Source organism: Branchiostoma belcheri, unplaced genomic scaffold (genome assembly GCF_001625305.1).
Source record: "Branchiostoma belcheri isolate BF01 breed outbred unplaced genomic scaffold, Haploidv18h27 scaffold44, whole genome shotgun sequence".
In the NCBI taxonomy this organism is placed as follows: Eukaryota; Metazoa; Chordata; class Leptocardii; order Amphioxiformes; family Branchiostomatidae; genus Branchiostoma; species Branchiostoma belcheri.
Window position 1 is genome coordinate 863,706 of NW_017804065.1, and position 20,726 is coordinate 884,431.

Consider the following 20,726-nt stretch of genomic DNA (forward strand, 5'->3'; position numbering starts at 1 on the left):
AAGTAAGAAGACAAAGGGAATTAACTAAAAAAGACAGTGTTAGAGCTGGCTTTTTTGTGCTGAAGTTTGCATGTGGATAAATGGCGCATCGGCGGATATAGTTTTTCATCCTTTTGGCAGGTACATGTTGGTGCCTTAGGTGAAAATTGACACAATGAAATGCATGTTATGCAACTACGTGAGAGATAACGTATGCATATTCATGAGAGATGAGCAATACATACACATAATGGCCTTCAATGGTCCCATAATAACATGACCTAGAATCCAGGACGTGGTGTTGCACTGTTGGTCAATGACCACCTCTGTCAGCAACCAGTTTTGATAATATCCCATTATCTGGACATGCTAGGGTCACAGATTTTGGATGGGTTCTTGAGCCCAGAAATAAGAGACACCACACAGAAAATCTGACAACTGATGTTTATTCTGCCATTATAGAATAAATTCTGTATCTGTACAATGAAAATATATTACTCGTCTACATTCATTTAGTGTCCATCATTACAATCAGTCCTCTGATGACTTAACACAGCAGGTGAACAGCCTTTTCAGCTGTTTCCAGGCCCGTCGGTGCCATGATTTGTTCCTGCCGAATCTCTGTTGTCCCGTCTTGACGCTGCCTTTAACCAAAGTGAGAGCCTCTAGACTTCTGACGTCAATCTTTAACTGGACACTGACTTTCCCAGTCTCTGAGGAGAGGGATCCGACTTGTGGTACAGATGACTCTAATGTCTTGTGTCCATCATTGTGTTGCTCATCCTCACCAAATAGCCATGAGATGCTGTACACGTTCTCGAAATTGCTTGAAGAAGAACCAGCATCAGAAGCATCGTCATCAAATGAAGTCGAATGCAGCTTTGGTGACAAGTATCTCTCCTGCCTTCTCATCAGATCACCCAAGCAGTGGGCTTTGGCAACTGGGATCTCTGTAGTCTCACAAACATTAGATGGTGCTGAATCTTCGCAGTGCCCGTCACTGTCCGAGCTGGTTTCTTCATCTTCAGACAAGCTAGGTGGAGTGTCGTCTTCTGAGTCAGACTCTGAATCATTGGACAAGTCGGACTCACTGTCATCACTGCTGATGTCATTTGGCTGAATGTTGTGGTGCACTCGAGGTGCTGGAGGCTTTGCCAACACTGTTTCTACTTCTCTGTCGATCTCGTGACTGTCCAGCCAAGATAAATCCGCCAGGCTGTCAGCCAGGTGACGGACGCAGTCACCAAGCCTGACATTGGATCTGACCACTGGTAGAGTAGACATATCTGGGATGCTTTGTCTTGGACAATCAACACAACCAAGAATTTTACAATGCTGAAAGTCCATCAAATTCTCTTGTGTCACTGGTAGGAGTCGAGTACAACAGCCACCAGTGGGTCTGAATCACATGTTGTCAAGAACAACGTGTTCTGGAACAGGTTGCCTTTCTTGTTTTTCAACAATGGTGTTCCTTTGATTTTAACTTGGATGAATAGATAATTTTTTGTGTTTCTCAATATGAGGACTGGTTGACTTTGCCACTGTCATCAAAGTCCACAAATTCTCTTGAATCGCTGGTCAGAGAGAAAAAACTTAAATCACAGGCTGTGGCCAAGGACAACTATTTATGTTGGCCACGTTCTGTTCTGGAACACATCATTTTTTATTGTTCTACAACAATAGCCTTCCCATGAAATCTGTGGCAGTCTTGTTATTTTGATGTCAATCTTTGTTCCCCACAGTAGTATATGATTGTATCATCATTTACTAAAATTTTCTTAATCCAAGACACCACGAGCATGCATGCAACAGGAAACCACCAAGCTAACGGTTATATCTATAATTCGTCTTGAAATACTTTTTTTTTCAGGATATAGTTAGTTGCATTGATGAAGGTTAGATATCCATGTATTATTTACATTAAATGAGCCTCATTCTCAGTCACTGATGAAAGATAGTGGATGCTATCTGACATGTATCCATTTGCTTGATTTATTTTCTATTACAGTATTTTACAGTTCTTCATGTGGAAATGTAATCAGATGTAGAATTCCACATCAAATCACTTCTTTCTAAGCTTGTTTTTGTTTGCGCGCCGCTGTACATGTTTTTGTAAAGCTGAGAATTTGCCTTGTAGCACAAGCATTTCCTTGTTATCTGCTATCCCTGCCTTGATGACCTCCTTGGTCACAGAGTTGATGTCCTTCTGCAGTTTCTGTAACCTGGTGGTCATCTTGTCCTGGACATGGGCCATCTGGCTGACCCCTGAGCCCTCGCTGGGCAGCGTGAACTCTTTGCGGATCACACTGTAGATTTCCTCAGCTGTGGAGGGTTGGTCGGTATCAAATGTTTCAAAACATGGGAGCTTGAAACTGTTCCCATGTTTGGATGATGTACTGTCACCGTCATCGTTTTCCTGTGAAGTATAGGTTGCTCTTTATTGTACAATCTTTTGTACAAGCTACAAGTACTATATAACAACAAACGTACTACGAGACTAAATTACCTGCACACACAAGACTACATGTAGTATGGGATAAGAATTTGCTTGTAGTTACCTCGGTAACATTTTTGAAAATAATTGCAAAAATTTAATGTCTGTATGGTAAACAATGGCAAACAGTTGACACCTCACCTCACTACGACAACCTCTGACAAGTCTGACCGCTGATGTCACCAACGTCTGCAGTCCCATCAGCAGGTTCAAGGGCACAGGAAGGTCATCATATGCACGGAACTCCATGACCAACTCTGCACGTGCAAAGTTCCAATCCACATTGGCGCTTTCCTGAATGTCAGGAAGAAGGGAAGATATTGGAAAGCATCTCAAATAGATCTTCAGTTACACGTACACCAAATTACATTTAATACTTCCTAAACCCTGTGAGGTGCAGGTAAGATTTGTCTGGTGCGTGTTATTTGTAATTTTAAAGTTATGCTAAAAAGATTATTTGAGTCCTGACCCGGATTGTGGTATAAGTGTCGCTCATCCTGGCCGTGAGCATGCTGAGCAGAACGATGACTGCGATGAGCAGGTACAGCATGATGAGGCACTGGCCCGTGTAGTTAGCTGGCAGGAAGCTGGTTCTGAAGTTGTTGATGTCAGACAGGCCGAACAGCGCCCAGAACAGCTCAGGAAGGACCGAGGATATCCTAAACAGGATGGATATCTCAAAAATCTTACTCCCATGAAGACCATGTCATACGAAAGTTGAAAGCATTTAAAGGAAAGGAACAGTAAGATCAATCAATAATGCAGGTTTCATTACCTTTGAATCCAGGGAAAAGTCAAGACTAGTCATTCCTTGATTTACTACCGGTATTATTTACTACTTGATGTACTTTGAGGTATGAGAGTATTATGTCTGTATTCCTCTGATTGTGGTGTCTTATAATTATAGTATATGGCATGGGCTGGGGGACTTTGTAATGTGTCCCTGCACACACACAGACTCTGAGATAAGATCATTCCTTCCTCTTCCTCACCCCTGAACTGCACTAGGCACCCCAGCAGGGAGGGTGGGGTCCACAGCTGCAGCCTTCTCTGTGATGTTCATACCTGCCAACACTGCTGTGGAGTACACCTGAGGTACAGATGGCAGATCATTATTTGCTAACCATTAAATTGTCTGTTTCTTTCTTGTACTGTATTTCAATATTTTTATTAGGATGGTGGGCTTAAGACCTCCTGCACTATAATTATATTATGTTATATTACAGTTATATATTACGCATTTCCTTGCTCACTCTTTATGTTTTCTTATTTGTGCAAATAGATAAACAAATAAACAACCCCTTCATGATTTGAACCCAGAACCTTTAGATTCAACGTCATCAACCCTAACCACAAACCCTCAGCCCCTCTTATAATTACCTCCACCACCCCACAGCTGAAGGCGATCAGCACGACCATCAGTACCATCAGGACCAGGATCACATCTTTGATCATTTTGATGAAAGACAACTGGAGAGGACCAAATGTCTCGTGCACCTACAGGACAGGGCAAATATATTCTGTGAGGCCACGGACACCAATCTCGTAACTTCTACTTGCCACCATGTATGGGGTTTTGTTTTTGGCATGTTTGTGTGTTTGCTTGTGTTTCTGTAGTTTTTTTCCATAATATGCTAGGCACATTGGAGACACATTCATACTGTGATAGATGTAATTGGAAAGACAGTTGGTCACCTCCAGGCAATGCCTTCTATTTCCTGCTATATGCATATTTGTTGCCTTATGTGAACCATTGGAAAATACATACTATTAGACAGAAGAAATATAACAGTCAAAAATTCACAAATACTCTTTGCTTTACTGCTGAAAGTGTCTTAATCTATCTTATCTAGAAAGCAGTGCTTACCTGGATGTAGTAGGTCAGTCTCATGAAGGCAATGATGGTTACCAGACCTGTGCAGATCTCAGCCACAATCTGGAGATCCACCGCTACTGTCGCATCACCTATCAGCTGCAGTAATGCCAGAAGGTCAAAAGGATGGTTAGAGGGCATGCAGGTTAATCCTCTGTTTGTTTGAACTTAAAAGTTTGTTTATTGAACTGTGGACCACAGATTATCGTCTCTGCTTAACCCTTTCCAGTAGCATGCAAGTGAGTAACAACAGCCAGGATTCAAACTCACCTAGTCCTGAGGCAGTGTATAACTAACCACTGAACTATGCATGCTATCTGATAATTATGTAAAACTGATCATGTCTGTGATGTATGTAGACCCTTGACCTGGCATATAAGCTTCACTAGGACAGAAGCTGATGGTGATCATAAGCAGGAGGAAGATGATCAGACTATCAAACTATGATTATGTGACACCATGTCTGTACTGTGATGTGTGCTATAAAACCATGGTGTGATACCACATCAGCTGTGAAACTACCATGTGATGCCACATCTGTGCCTGACCCCTGACCTGGCGTGTGAGCTCCACGAGGACCTGGCAGAAGGTGATGGTGATGAGGAGGAGGAACATGACCAGGTCCACAGAGTTGGCAGAGTTGGTGATGTACAGCCGGAAGTTGGGCGCCTCCACCATCTGCTTGGCCTCCTGCAGCAGCTGGCCGGCCAGCCAGAGTGTCAACAGGTAGTCCATCGCCTCCAGGGGGGCATTCACCTTTCAGGGGAACAGCAAAACATTAGACATCAGGAAACAATGAATCATTTCTTTTCTTAGATTTCTGACAGCTTGGACCAGGTACAGGTGTAATGAGTCTTTAACTTGTGTTTTTCACTTTTATTGCACTTTTTTTTAATGAAAACTACTATGTATATTTGTTTTCATCAATAGTCTCTCATTTGGAATGGGTGGTAATACATACTTCTAGGCACCTTTGAACCATTACAGATGACCTTGGATTTCTGTAATTTTACTATTTCAAAGAAAACAAAGGTTCTAACAAACCAATTCAGGAAATGCTCTAACCTGGAAGGGTCGCCCACACTGGATAACCAGGATGCAGATGAAGACCAGATACGACATGAGGTTGGCCCAGAACTTGATAAGTGCACTACGTCTGCAGTCCACAAAGATGAAGCGGAAGTACCTGTGGAAGTTGTCCTTCCATTTACATCTGTCAGGGAATAGAAAGAAAACTATAATGTTTAAAACTCTTATCATGGATGCAGTTTTTAATTATTGAAGTGTAAACAATGAAAAAAAATGTTTGTTGCAGAACCATGTAGAAAGTTGCCCTCTGTTTTGCCTACGCGTACACTTACCTACATCCCAAATCCTATAAAGATCCCTTTACTTCTTGAGTAACGCTGTCCACAGAGAAACCCACAAACACTTCCACCCATACAAGGCACTGAGAACTTCTTGGCAAAGGTAACAAATAACAAATGACCTTCTTGGCAAAGGTAACAAACAAGCAATATTACCTGAAACAGCCTGTCCCTTCTTCATTACCACATGCAGGAATGTTACATGTACCACAGATGTACAGGAGACCGTATGCGAGGCCTGCTAGTGGCAGCAGGATCAGGGATGAGATGTAGAGGAGAACCAGCATCCAGGCAGGCTGCCCCAGGAATTAATGCATCATCCAATCAGTCAATGGATTATTGAATTAATGATTCAATGAATGAATGAATCAATCAATTAGTTTATTTCAATAAGATCACATCCAATAACAATAGCAGCCATAATAAAGCTGAATTGAGGTATAACTTACAACATTGAAATCAGGCTCTGAGACTTCAATCAGTGATATAACATTGTACATGTACATGTACATGTACATGTAGTTGATTAAAACTGATGCCAGAGATCTCAAATTAAGAACAGTAAAAAGATTTGCATTTATTATTTACCAAATAGTAAATACAACTACCTTGGACTGAACAATGGGAAGGAGTCGGTCGTACCACAGCTCACGAAGCAACCGCTGGACAAAGGTGGTCGCCATGAACTGTGGAATAAAAGTACAAACATAACAACATTTAATCATACTTTGTACATTCTTTAGGCCTCACTGACTATGACTGTGATACTGTAGATTCTTTTATCACCCTAAAACTGATCTTCTACCAGGATGTTTAACCTTCATTTAGTGTCCTGTCAGAAATCTTTGTCACTGTACCTGTTTGTGCTTCTTTGAGAATGCCAGTCTGAAGATGTGTGCATTGTTGTCCAGTAGGATGACCCTGGCCTGGTCCATGCTGTAACACTCCTCTAACAGTGCTGCTGCCAGGTTTTCACACTGACGGGCAAGGTCCTTGTAGTCGGGTCTGATGTCCTGTAGATGACACAAGTCTACATTTTTAGTCAACATCACATCAACATGGTCTTGAACTGCAATTTCCAACACAAAAAAACTGATTTATCAATGAACAACAAAAATTGAAAGTTCAACTCTAGTCTTTTTCAAGGAATTAGACATCCATGAAAATTTGGGTAAGCCCATTTTTTGAGTTGGAAATTACCTCTCAAACCTGTCTCAGATGACTTCTACCATGTTGAGCACAGATAAAAGTTCAAACTATCACATCAACATGTTTTAGTCAACATTCCAAAATGGACACCAAATCATGCATACATGAAAACAATGTTCCTCATACATGTATACTGCTATTAATAATATTTTGTTGTAACTGTACGAAATGTAGAAAAGTCTTGTAGCATTGTTACTTGGTAGTTGTTGCTCAGACAGCTGAGTGACTAAAGGAAACCAACTGTAAAAGTGCCATTATTACACAATGTCAGGACAAAGATGAATGAGATAACACCTGTTTGACATGTGACAGTTCTTTGAAGACGTCTCGGAGGTGCAAGGCTGTGAGGATGGGGGAGGGGGTTGCCAGGATGGCTGGGGTCTCACACAGCATCTTTGCTGCCTGCAGGTCATTGGCAACCTGATGGTCCTACAGGAGAAGATGGTACTTTCTCAGAACTGCTCAATGTCAGATTCGGACAATATTTTGAGACCACCAAGGAAAAAAATTCTAGCTTTCTCCTTGGTGCTGAAACTGTGGTGGTTTTCCATTCTAGGTTGTTTTTAACTTGCAGTTTTTCAGGTGCGAAAGAGCTAACAGTGTTTTTACCTCCATGTGCAAAGGTATTGTTTTTAGTAGGCCTGTTTGTGCTTGGTTATGTTTCTTACTTATTGGCACATGCTAGGTACACCAAGGACACTGCTGAGTAGTTAGGTGCAAGGTCCCAAAAAAGCCAGAAAGTTATTTCCTGTCTTGGGAGTCGGAAAAGCATCTATTGGATAGAATCAGCGAGAAATTCACAATAATGAATGAAACAAGAAATTCATATCTAAGAGGTTTCTTGTTGCTAATGAGATGAAGATCAGCTCATGCAGACATGGTTGATGCTTACATATCGTGATCCATACAGGAAGGGGCGGTACAGGGTTTCGATGGGTGTCTCCATGTTGTTTCCTGCTCGGATGGTTGGGTCTGCGCCTGCCAGCATCAGGTCACGCATCACCTCTGGTCTGCCCTGGGGGTACATTTACGCATGCTTTAAGCTGTGCTAAAGCAATCATCGTAAAAACAAATAGTGATGGTTTTGGACACAAATACTACACAACACAAATATTTTTTTAAACTTTGACCTTTATTGACGGACCTTTTTAAGAACTAATCATTTGCTGACAGAACATATCCTCCATGCAGCTACTGTACTGCAGCTGCAATAGAAATGACTAGAAGCAGGCAAGATGCAAGAACTTTTTATAAGCCACTAGTCTATTCTTAGAATCTGAAAATGTTGCATTTGTGCTACAAACTTTTTCTAGGCTCTTTCTCTCTGTCAACTGTATTAGTATGTAAACTTACTAAATGTGTCATATTTTTGTCAGTCATACATGTATCATTTGCTATAGGATTAGATTCATGTATGCATGTACAAATCCAGGACCCCACTGTAAAGCAAAGCCTTGCTATTGGAATGGGCCACCCTGACTAAATAAAACAGAACTGAACAAATGAATACAACTGTGATTGGCATGTAGTCATAATAAGGACACAACACAATAAGCCCCTTGTCAATCTTCAGGCACATTATAATAAGGACACAACACAACAAGCCCCTCCTAAATCTTCAGGCACCTCTTCAGCTGTCCTGTGCAGTGGTGTGAGGCCCTCCTCGGGAGCACTGTTTATGGCAGCTGCTCCGCCGGGAGTGGAGGTCAAGGCTGCAAACATCTCTGCAGAGTTACTGTGGCCTTTACTCAAAACAAGTTGGTACGGTGTGTTCCCTATAGGGAGAAAACACAACATAGAATAGTGCACATTTGCCTATTTGACATCACCAGGGATGTTGGAGGGTGCTGGAATAGACAAAAAAAAACATTATTATGTAATTTATGTTGCTAATGGTTGATAAGGGTGGAAAGGGATGATAAAAGTGTAACGTTTCTCTATGAGGTAGGAGGTTTACAGTGTAGAAGGCAGTTGTTTCAGTATGATATCTGCAAAAAAACATTGACTGTGATTGAGCACTACAGCAAAGAAAATTGTCATCCTTACCTTCCTTGTCTACTTTGCTTGGGTCTGCACCGTGTGACATGAGAATCTTTACTGCCTTGCAGTTACCCATTCTAGCTGCTAGGTGGAGTGGTGTACATTTCTCCTTGTCAGCTTGGTCCATGTTTGCACCTGTTTGTAATATCAGACATTATGATCAAATTCATGCTACTCCAGATGGAAAAAAATGTGTATGGATGTTTTGTATTTTCGTACTTATGTTTTGTTACTGTTATTTACACATGCCACTGCCTGGCACACCAAGGACCCCATTGATTTAGTGTAAAAGTCTTGTCTATTTACCGGCTTCTATGAGGGATTCTATGATAGCCTCGACTGGCTCCCCTGTTGCCCAGAGGGCTGCCTCGTGTAGTGGAGTCCTTCCCATGGCATCAGTGATGGTCACATCTGCTCCCATAGTCACCAAGGCCTCCACTATGGACACATTGCCTTAGCACAGCAAAAATATCAGCAAATCAGTCAGCAGGCATCAAAGGTAAAGGTCCTATAGCCTTTGAGGCTGTCAGTTGTGTGTCTTGGACACAGTATTGCTTTTTAACTTCTGGACATATACAGATGGTCTGGCATATGGATGTTACCACATCTGACAAAATTGCAATATTACAATCATAATGTTCTGCAAAAGGCTATCTATTTTTAAGCACTGTTCATTACTTGACTTTTGAAACAGTTGCTTTAAGACAACCAAGTAAAGACATTCTAGCTTTCTCCTTGGTGCTGAAACTGTGGTGGTTTTCTATTGGAGTTTGGTATTTATATATAAAGCATGTGGATGTGTCTTCAGAGTTACCTGTTTGACATGCCTCATGTAATGCCGTGTCCCCCTCCTTGTCCTGCCTATTGATATCACCGTTGCCCATATAAGGCAGCAGAATGTTCAGCATCTTCAGGTCTGAGCTGTGTTTCTTCTCAGCCACCAGGTGTAGAGCTGTCAGCCCTTCTTTGGTTGTCAGGCGATGGTCGGCCTGGTTGGTCAGGAGGTGTTTGGTGATCGCTGTGTGTCCATTGGTGATGGCATAATGCAGGGGTGTGTACGATCTCTTGTCTGCTAGGTTTATACTGGCTCCTGGAGAAATGCAGGACAGGCATCTCAGGAAAGAGTAGCATTGTAGCAGTAGTAGTATCCGATACTGTGATAATGTATTTGATTATACAGCTGCTGAGGTCCCTGACACAAAGGTGGGCAACAGTCTGCTAAAAGACATATCCTTTAGGGTTTTGTTTCGCAAAAGGAGATTTTCAGTGTTAAAAATCCATGCTAGACATGATTCTGTAGTACAGTTATTACCTGCTCTGATGAGAAGATCTATCTGCTTGGTTGCTTGTTGGTGCCCCATGATACACAGGACATGGAGTGGGGACAGACCGTCTTCATTCCTGCAGAGACAAGCAAATATGTCAAACCTTACACCCCAGTCTTACACAAGTGGTGTACAAATCTGACGTGTTAGTATATAGTAGAGGGGATTCATTCCTCAAGCTACCGACATCTTGCACACGCAGTCGTCCCTCAGTAAGACATCTGGAGCCGCATAGTTCCCGTTTAGAACTTTTATTCAGCCTGTCACACAGAAATCTGACGTGTTAGTCTAATGACTGTTTGCTTGCTTGTCTGTTTGTTTAGAACTTATTCAAAACAAACAACACTTACAGGTCATCAGGGTTGACCGCCGGCTGTTTCAGGGCCCAGGCCAGGTGTCTCAGGTCCCCCGACTGGATGGCCTTGTTCTTGATGCCCACAGCCTGTGCAGGGTGGGTCAGTTTCTGTGCAGGTTCCTCAGTCACACTGTGAAAATGAAAGTAACAGTATGTTATTTAAACCCAGTTCTAGCTTACTGAAGAGGTACTCTTCCCTTGGTCATGACAGAAGACAAACACTCTGTACAGTATTTACAGGTTCATGCCAGGGATATTCTCCTTCGATTTTGAAGTAAAATAAACAATGGATGGCAGCTTAATGTCCTGTCCTAAGGATTACAAGCCTTTCCATTAGTGTGCAAGTGAGCGACTTCAGCCAGGACTGGAACTCACAACCTCTTGTTCCTGACTTAAGAGGCAGGATCACTAACCATTGGACTATGCATGCTACTCTGGTCTACACAGGTATCAAAAGAAGTGGTGGGTTTCATTCCCCTCACCATGACAACATGTCAATGATGTTCTTGCGGACGTCCTCCCCCTTCCTGACGGCCAGCTGCAGGGCTGTACAGTCTGCATCAGTCTTCAGCTCCACATTCGCACCACCGTCAACCAGAGCCTGCAGCAGCAACAGCTCAACTACTCAATACCTCCCTGTATGCAGGGTTTGTTTTTAGTGTGTCTAACGTTAAGCACATATTCTATTTCATACACATATATTTTCTGGGGATTGGGCAAAACACTTATACCTTATTTGTCTTTTATATTTACCTTGACAAAGTCTGTATGTCCATCCCTTGCTGCCACATGCAGTGCAGTGTATCCCTTATCATCCTGCATGTCCAGCAGGCTGGGACACCTGTTCAACAGGAGGTCGGCAATCGCTGAGTTCCCCTTCCTCGCTGCCTTGTGCAGGGCAGTCCTGTGCCATTCCCCATCCCCAGTTATCTTGGCATCCACACCGTAGGAGAACAGGATGCCTACTGCATCAAGCTGACCTAAAATACACACACACAGGTCCATCAGTGAACAGGATAACCTAGATTGTCTACCTTATAATTAGAATGCAAAGCATTGGCACAATGTTTGGGGCATGCTTACCCTGCCTAGCAGCATAGTGTAGTGGGGTTTTGCCATTCTTGTCTGCTTTGTTCAGCAAATAGGCTGGGTCGGTCACACTTTCTAGGATTGCAACCAGGGCTTTTACCTGCAAAATAGATTAACAACATTATACAATTAAAATAGCAAGTTGAATGCTGTGACAGAAATGTAACACAAACACTGTACTCAAAATAGCTTGAAATCCATCCATCCATCCATATCTCCAGGTGTGTCCTTACCTGTCCATCCCTACATGCCTGGTCCAGGGGAGACATGCCTTTCTTGTTCCTGGTGGTGAAAGCTGGGCTGGTAGTGTACTTCAGCATGATGGTGAGGATGGGAAGACAGTCGTCATACACTGCATGGTGCAGGGCTGTGTTCCCCTTCTTGTCTCCCTTGTACATGGCTCTGCCATTGGTCTCCTCCAACACTGAGTAAATCCTCTCTAAGATTTCTGAATATCAAAGTAAAATGATTTGTGTTGGAGGCAGAGTGAGTTGTTGACACAGGATTCCAAATCAGTCCAATTCAGATGTTACTTGACATGTATGAGTTTGATTATAAATTTGATACCTGGTCTCTGTCCTGGGTCTTGCTTGGCTGTCTGTACCAAGTCCAGGAGGGTTTGAGTAGTACTGCAGAAAGTATGAGATTTGGGTTTAGGGCACTTGTGAACATTGCATAGAAAGCCATGCAGTATATTAGTTAATGCGGTTAATTCTGCCATATCTGGCTGCATTCTTATCCAATCATTCCTGATCTGATGTGAAAACATACCCGTTAACACTGTAACATGACCCCACACTCAGGCCAGACGGGGTGGGGGAGGGAATCCTGGCCATGCTTCTCTCTGCACCCACCGGGTCTTGTCTCACCCCTGCCATGTTACAGCTACTGTGTTTGTGGGGAAAAAAAGTGTCAAAAAGAAGAAAAAGTACAATGAGGATTCTGTGCATCTAAGGAATGCTGTATTGTCCATTAGTACATAACAATGAAGAAAACTATCAATAATTGAAAATCTATAATGGATTGAATGAATAATAAATCAATATATCAAATAGTTCATGAATGATATCAAGACTCATACATGTATATATGTGGCCATGTTCAATATGGCCCACTGATATTGAATCAGCATTGTATTAAGATCAATATCCTAAGATTAATTGCATATACAGAGGTCCAAAATTAGTTATTCTATATCATTTGGTGCCAGCAGTTTGATTTTGTAAAATCCATACAACCGAGTTGCCATGGGCATGTTAGTGAAATACAAAAGAATATGCAAGACTTGAACTGCTTCTGATAGTTTTTATATCCTACTAGTATATACATCATCCAGATATCATTTCTAACCAGGTTACATTAGATACATACTTTGAAGTTTTCACCAGTAAATTTCACTTAATGCTTTGTAGATCATTGCAGATGAAAGAGAAAAATCAGGACCACAGTATTTTAAGAACACCAAGGCTATGAGTACACATTTTGCCATCGGCCTCGGGCACACTTTTGAGAACATACCAGGTAACTGACAAGAAGGCAAGAATCCTCATAGAAGGAAAATCCTTAATGTTCTCAGATAAAACTGTATTGCAAATGTAGACTGACATTGTACATTACCCACCTGAATCACTCCTGTACAAAAGTGGAGTTTCACCCTATCCTCCTAGATTTCTCCTCTTCCTTCCTCTATTTCTGGGTTGGCGGTATCTGGCTGCAATGATTTGGAAACCAGTATGTTAAATCCACACATTGGAACAAAAAATAGGATATGAAATTGGTTATGAAAACAATTTTAAAAGCAAATGACCACCTTTGTGACTTGGTTTCCTGGTAACTTGTGAGATGTGGTCTTCAAACTGAATGTGCAGTGCTCCCTTGGGGTTACATCACCATGGAGACAGAGTGCAATACTGTGTAAGTAGAGGCACAATAGAGAAAGCAGTTGACATCATCAAAGTTTTTCTTCTGTGTCACTGGTCCTCATGGGAAAAACTGTAGGACTGTACAGCACACCATTATGGGAAATCTTGAGGCTTTCTATCAATATCACACCATTTACTGTTACCATGGATATGTCAAGAACTTACATGTACATGTAGTTGCTACCAGACTGTAATGGGTAGCTGGAAAAAACTGGCCAAATACTAGATTGAACAAGAAGCTGTGTGCTCCTATGGCCAGCAAAGTCCTCTGGCATATCATTCAGTCTATTTGCCCAGTTTCTAAATACTCTTCCTGCATCTAATGGAGACTAGTATGCAGATGATAGAAAATAATGAAAACAGTAAACACTCACTTGTTTTCTGGTCTATGCATGAGTCCATTCTTTACAGAAAGTCATTGAAAACTCACAGAACAAGCTTTAGGCAACAATCTATGCAACATGCTTTTTACTTCAAACCTTGGATAAATAATGACAAAAATAAGAATACTTTAATCTCCATGTACAAATAAAGGAACACACTGATAAAAAAGACCAGTATTATGTTTTTCCTACTTAAGATAAAGTTCCTACATCATATACAATAAATGCAAATGGTAGCAGCACTTCAGATGACAGATTTTTTTTATGGTTTCACTCAAAACTATAATGTCTACTAAGTAAACATACATTGTAACACTGCACTGAAAAATGTGTCCAAAAAGATCTCCAATGCAACATCCCCCAGTATAATGCTGTCCTGCATATCCAAACTATACATACATTTGTACCTGGGGGTGCTGAACTAGAGATCTCTCAAACACAAGTTTCAAAGTGGTGTAAAATACATGTACATGTATGTAACCCAGCAGAGGTTAATATGAAGAACGGAACATAACTTGGTTCCTGAAAAAAAAATACCAAAGTCAGATGTGTAGCATACATGTATATAGCAAATACAGATATATAACATTCCATTCCCTGTTTAGACATGAAATCATAACTGTGGTCACAGCTTAGGTCAGGAAGTCAACTTGAAGTTTAATCATTATGGAACGATTAACTTAATGAGTGGAACAGACATCTTATACAGATCACTGCACTGCCAAATGACACCTGTAACAGTTACCTGCTGCTTTCTGTGCAATCACACCACCTATTAAATATTTTAGATGCCTACGTTTCTGACTTCTATTGTGTTGTACAGATTCCTTGACAGAGTCATCCATCATTATGCATAACAAAACAGTAGCTTCACAAATTAAATTCATCTTTTAACAGTTTTCTTTCTTTAACCATAACCTTTGAAAGAGTTAGACTCCTTAAGAATAAATTTACTATAAGTTTGTTCATGGTTCAAACTGTGCATGCACAGTGTCGTGTACGGGGGAAATATGTCAAAGTTGACAGCCCCTGAGACATTGGGGGCCTTTACTTCGACATCGAGCATGCACAGTTAAAATTTTGATTTTCACTACCTGTTTGTTTTATTGCCTTTGTTCCCCATCTTATGAGGTTAGACATATATACTTGCACTTTGGATGTCGAAGTTTAAAGAATAAAAACTTAAAATTGATTGCTTAGAATATGCCTTCAAATGATTAAACTTGAAACATTATGTGATTGCACTCATTTTTCAACTGTTGTAAGTTTTGAAGAAATTATACCAGATTAATATCGCCTTTGTTGACCCATAGTGTGAAGATTTCATTTGTCTCAAACCTATATTTTCTCTACTATGAGATTGTTTGAATGAATGTAATATTATACTAGTAATAGAAAAATGCCCATACCAACATAAGTACAACAGGTATGATTCCTAATCCTACACAAGTCTCACTACCAGATAGAACCATTATTCTTCATAACTTGTACAAACTAAATGACAGACACCCTCTCCACTACTGTATTTACAATTGTCATTTTCACATGACAACACAAGCTGTTCTACACAAAACCATTTAGAATAATAAAAGCAGTATAACCAACTTATGCACTTATACTCATTAAAGCATTGCAATACAGGATGCTTTCATTCACATAATATACACAATGTACTTATATACAACAGTCAGCTCCAAAAAGAAAACTGAATATCCACTGGCACTGCCACTTTCGTAAAGGTACATTTAGGCCACATCAATTCTGTGTCTTTGCAGGAAAATAGTGCATTGTCCTTTGACACACCCAAGTGCAACCATAGGAACCACTAAGCCACATTATACCAGGCTGGTTAGCAAGTAGATTTCAAACTTTATATACATGTTTTGCAGCATTTGTAGAGATTCACTCAACTTCCTAAAATCTAAGAGCAGCAAATATTCATCAATTCGGGTTGATGACAATATTGATGACATATACATTGGAATTACAAATTTTGCACAATATTAAGTTTTCAAAATTAATAAGTACTGATTTTGGACAACTATGCTGACCTGGTCAGCAGTGCTGTGTGGATTTCAATAGATGTATGTTTTTGCTGCAAAGTGACTAGATTCAGCTACATGTGCAAATGTACAATGTAGTCTAGCCAGCATCCATCCTATTCTAGTTCCAGTCCACTCCCACAAGCACTTTCCCCCACAGAACAGTCTGGTATCCATACAGATGAGGATTGAACTTCCAAATGCCGGTCCAATCCCAGGTCAATCAGTTTTCAAGATACATGACCCTGAACCAATCAGAGCTATTGTTTACATTTGAGGCAAATATTCAACTGTGAAATATGTCAAAGTGTGGGACATCACTATCAAATACAATTATATAGTTAACCAGGCTATTAAATCTGTAAAGGGAAGTGATTAGAGGAGTAGATTAGACTGGATCCCAGGCTAGACTGCAGCCTTACACGGCCACATCTGCAGCCAGTCTGCTGTAAGTAAAACTCAAGGCACCCGTCCCTGTCTCTCTCTTCTTCTTCCAGACACACAGCCCCCCCACCGCGGTCAGGATCACCAGGATGATGATGATGGTTGCAGCAGTAGGCACGGCGTAGTTGATGCTGCGGGTATGGTGATGTTTGGGGTGGCTGGACGGTGAGTGGGTGCCGGGGTTTGCCGGGTGTGTGACGTTGACTGGGACGTTACAGTTGTTTGTGTTACAGCAGCACACTGTGGACTGTTTGCCACTTGGACCAGTAACCTATGAGTAAGGAATAAGCATGTGAAACTGTTGTCCTTGTAACAAGTACTAGTATACATTCACCTATGTCACCTTTTAAGCACACATACTTTTCCAATACATACTTTTTAATTGCAAAATTATTTGATAGTTGCTCCTCTCTGTAGTTTTTATTGCACAAGTTAAAGATTGTAAATATCAGTGCAATTCACAATTTTTCCTGCACGGCCACTTTGGACTATACTTCCTCAAATAAATAAATCACTTCTGTTCCTACTACATGTACTACAAATTAGCCCTTGTTAGCTAGGTGTAAACCACTAGTCCTATATACAATGTAGTATTTTGATCTTACATTTTTGCAGCCAGGTTCAGTAAAGCCATTATTGATGCAGACATCTCTATAGTCCACCACACTGCAGCTGTACAGTCCGCTAACAACTGTGCCATTCACATGGTCCAGGCTGGACACACAGAACCTGGTATCTGCTGAGCAGGGAGCTTTGACAAGCTTTTTCTTACCTGGAGAGTAGAAAAAGATTTTTTTTTTACAATTATTAAATTAATCATTACCTCTTAACCCTATCCCTGTAGCTGTACTGTCTAAACAATGCAAGCTGTTCCCTAAAAGGTCACCACAGTGATGAATGGGTTACCAAAAATTGCAGCTACATGTATAGATTTGATACATAGCCGGTGGTACAAAATGTAGATATAGAGGTATCTAAAGCATGCTTTCATACTGGCATGGTTTTTACTTAAATTTCAACTCTAACACTTCATAGCTAAGCTTCATATATAAACTGAGTTACATGTATGGAATTGACCCCAAATGCAGCACTAAATGCTAAATGTTTTTTCATAAATTTGAAGCATCAAAGTAACTCGTAGTTTGAGCTGCATTCATTTTAAGTACATGTTAACTAGTACATGTACTTCTAGAACTAGCCTACACTAGTCAACTCCTCTGCTCTATGGCCAACAAGCCCCAAAGAAAATTTTACCACCCCCCACCCTGAGTTTCTCGTGGTCGAACTCAGGCAAACAGCCTAGCAATCCAGGCTAGAGTACAACCACTGTAAACTTCATCAGTCTTACCAATCTGACCACTGTAACAGGATTGCACAATGGGTGAGTTGCAGTTATCGCCATTATTGCAACAGTACAAGGTGCCCCTCTCTCCATTCCAGGTTACCTAGCAATCAAGCAGGAAGTTAGAAGTTAGTAAGATGAAATGTTAGAAAAATCAGTTTGTCTCTAACGTTGCCTATATGTTTGCTTTTAATGTTTCAGTACTATTGACAATTTTAAAAGAAAAACGATTTAAGCAAAGACAGTAAACACGTAATACTGAGAGAAAGGGGTTCTGCATTGCATACTGAGAGGAGGGAGCTCATAAAAGAAGCCACCATACCAAATTCTATTCTAATTCTTCCACATGTTACAGACAAAAAAAAACTATGTAACATTAACTACCCTCTTGCCAAATCAGAACCTCTGTTTCAGAAAAATGAGTAAAACCCGACAAGTTAGAACTTACATGTAGAGCCAGCATTTAGACTACATGTAGTTAGAGTAGTCATATTATAGCATTCTTCATAGTTTGTCTTTGTCATGCTAAACTAAAATTACTTATTATCATTTGTTTGAACCTTCTTTAAGTACAAATGGTCTCCAAACAGCTGAAATCTTAATGAATGAAAGACAACACAACACCTTGTGATCAAATGTTCCATTCTTCCCTTGGCACAGGTTGTTGGTGTCACATCCATACTGAACCTTCCACTCCACAGCTTTCCCAACCTTCAGACTACCTGAAGACTTCTCAACTGCAAACCTAAGACACATGGGAACAACACCTGGCGCTCTGGTAGGCAGAGGTGGTGTTGGTTGGTTTGTAGTGGGAGAAGTAGGCACAGTCTTGGGTGTAGACAGATTAACTGTGGTTGGTGTTGGTTCTGTGATGATGGTGGTGTGATGTTGTACAGGTGTTGGAGTGGGGGAGGTGGGCGATGGACTGTCTCGTTTTTCCCGAGCGGCACACTGCTTCACCACGGGAAATTCAGGATTGTCTGTCCCATCTTCTGTCATGCCATTGTAACAGGAATTAGCACCACTGTAATGGAAAAAGAAATCAGAGATTTCAGACTTCTGAGATTCCCCCATGTGGACTCTGGCTCTGGCTCATGGAGACCTTTGACCTCCTCTCATTCTGCCTGTCAATCTTCCCCTACCCACATGCTGTCAACCTACTCTCAGATACACAAACCCATAGCTCAGCCACCCAAAAATCTTGACATACTTGGGAGTTAGTAGAATATTCTTCATGTTTGGAAGTTTAAAAAAAATGCTTTTGGTTTCTTGCTGATAGTCAGTTAATACTTGGTAGACATGTATTTCGAGATCTAAAGAATCGCCCAACCTTTATTGTAGAAACTTCTGACACAGACGCATTGTGCATTCCTGTACCATATTATTAAATCACACAATGGTGATTTGGTGATCCTTCTTGCATCCTCAGAGCATAATTTCAGATCCCCCGGGGCCCAACTGCAATTACGTGACCCTATTTTGACCATCACTTGAGTCCCAAAGGAACTACTTAAAGCGGCATCGAAGAAAACCTTACCCATGGGAAGAAATGTGAAGCGTAATCAACAATATCAGCAACCAACTTCCGTGTTTACAGCTGATAGCCGCCATCTGTTAACCGCCGAAATGAGTCCTTAGCATGGTTCACAGAATTTATCATAGCGCAGTCAGAATCGGGAAAGCCAGGCTAAAATATATGTCGTTGTAATCCTTACAAGTCAGGGAACCTTGGGAAGTTCACTTGAAGATCACACTTGTACACAAAAACGAGCTTTGTAGCGTCAAAGTTGACCTTTATTCGCTAGCTAAGAACTCATTTTGGCGTAGGTTTTCGAACTGTATGGGGGTTTCCGTGATACCGCTAATCCCATCTACTTCCGGGTCACGGCTTACGAGGTTCGGTTACTAGTATATTACACGCCGAAGAGCGAAGGAAACGTTGCGGAGTGAAATTTCATGAAAAAAAGCTCTTAAAAAGCCGCGCCTATAAGGTTTCGCAACTTCTTCCCAAAAATCCAATTACGCTTTGGCGAGTATATTAGGGTCTGCCCTCCGTGTCTATCATATAAATGATACACGTAAACGTCGGGTCGTCCTCGAAGTACCTTATGTATCATTTCAATGATACGTGTAACTACCTAGGTTTTCCAAAGTCGGACTGACTTCCAATATAGTAACCCCACTATCATATCTACGCATGTGTGAGACGATAAAAAAATCCCTTCACCCTTTGGCGAGTACTCTTTCTCGCAAAGGCGATTATGGTCTGCCCTCCGCGTCTATCATATAAATGATACACGCAAAAGTCGGGTCGTCTTCGAAGTACCTTATGTATCATTTCAATGATACGTGTAACTACCTAGGTTTTCCAAAGTCGGACTGACTTCCAATATAGTATCCCCACTATCATATCTACGCATGTGTGAGACGGGTACACTGTACCAGCAATCATTTAAATAGCTAATAGAAGAGTTACCACTTGGCTCTTAAAAAGCCGCGCCATAAGGTTTCGCAACTTCTTCCCATAAATCCAATTACGCTTTGGCGAGTATATTAGGGTCTGCCCTCCGTGTCTATCATATAAATGATACACGTAAACGTCAGGTCGTCCTCGGAGTGCTATTTGTATCATTTCAATGATACGTGTAACTACCTAGGTTTTCCAAAGTCGGACTGACTTCCAATATAGTAACCCCACTATCATATCTACGCATGTGTGAGACGGGTACACTGTACCAGCAATCATTTGATAGCCAATAGAAGAGTTACCACCTTGAAGAAGAATTGGCTTTTACAAAGCTGTGCCTTTAAGGTTTCACTGTCTCCATGTAGTATTTTTTTGCATCGATTTAGGTTAGTCAC

The 20,726-nt window shown here is 41.2% G+C and overlaps 2 protein-coding genes across 2 annotated transcripts; both read right to left on the bottom strand.

Moving 5' to 3' along the window:
- Nucleotides 1–485: 485 nt before the first annotated feature.
- Nucleotides 486–13,448, bottom strand: LOC109478416 (transient receptor potential-gamma protein-like). Its single transcript, XM_019779946.1, has 26 exons — nt 13,353–13,448; nt 12,503–12,619; nt 12,299–12,360; nt 11,965–12,179; nt 11,726–11,831; nt 11,396–11,622; nt 11,125–11,243; nt 10,638–10,772; nt 10,275–10,363; nt 9,777–10,052; nt 9,269–9,415; nt 8,969–9,097; nt 8,549–8,697; nt 7,815–7,937; nt 7,217–7,351; nt 6,571–6,726; nt 6,322–6,399; nt 5,870–6,009; nt 5,412–5,559; nt 4,902–5,102; nt 4,341–4,445; nt 3,854–3,970; nt 3,466–3,563; nt 2,943–3,162; nt 2,615–2,767; nt 486–2,395 (listed from the first exon to the last, which is right to left on the bottom strand). The coding sequence occupies exons 2-26, from the start codon at nt 12,607–12,609 to the stop codon at nt 2,042–2,044; spliced, it is 3,789 nt and encodes a 1,262-aa protein (XP_019635505.1). The 5' UTR covers nt 12,610–12,619; nt 13,353–13,448; the 3' UTR covers nt 486–2,041.
- Nucleotides 13,449–14,110: 662 nt separating this feature from the next.
- LOC109478562 lies at nt 14,111–19,471 on the bottom strand. Its single transcript, XM_019780205.1, has 5 exons — nt 19,402–19,471; nt 18,489–18,888; nt 17,871–17,967; nt 17,128–17,294; nt 14,111–16,793 (listed from the first exon to the last, which is right to left on the bottom strand). Exons 2-5 carry the CDS (start codon nt 18,861–18,863, stop codon nt 16,497–16,499), a joined length of 936 nt encoding a protein of 311 aa, XP_019635764.1. The 5' UTR covers nt 18,864–18,888; nt 19,402–19,471; the 3' UTR covers nt 14,111–16,496.
- Between the last annotated feature and the right edge of the window lie 1,255 nt (nt 19,472–20,726).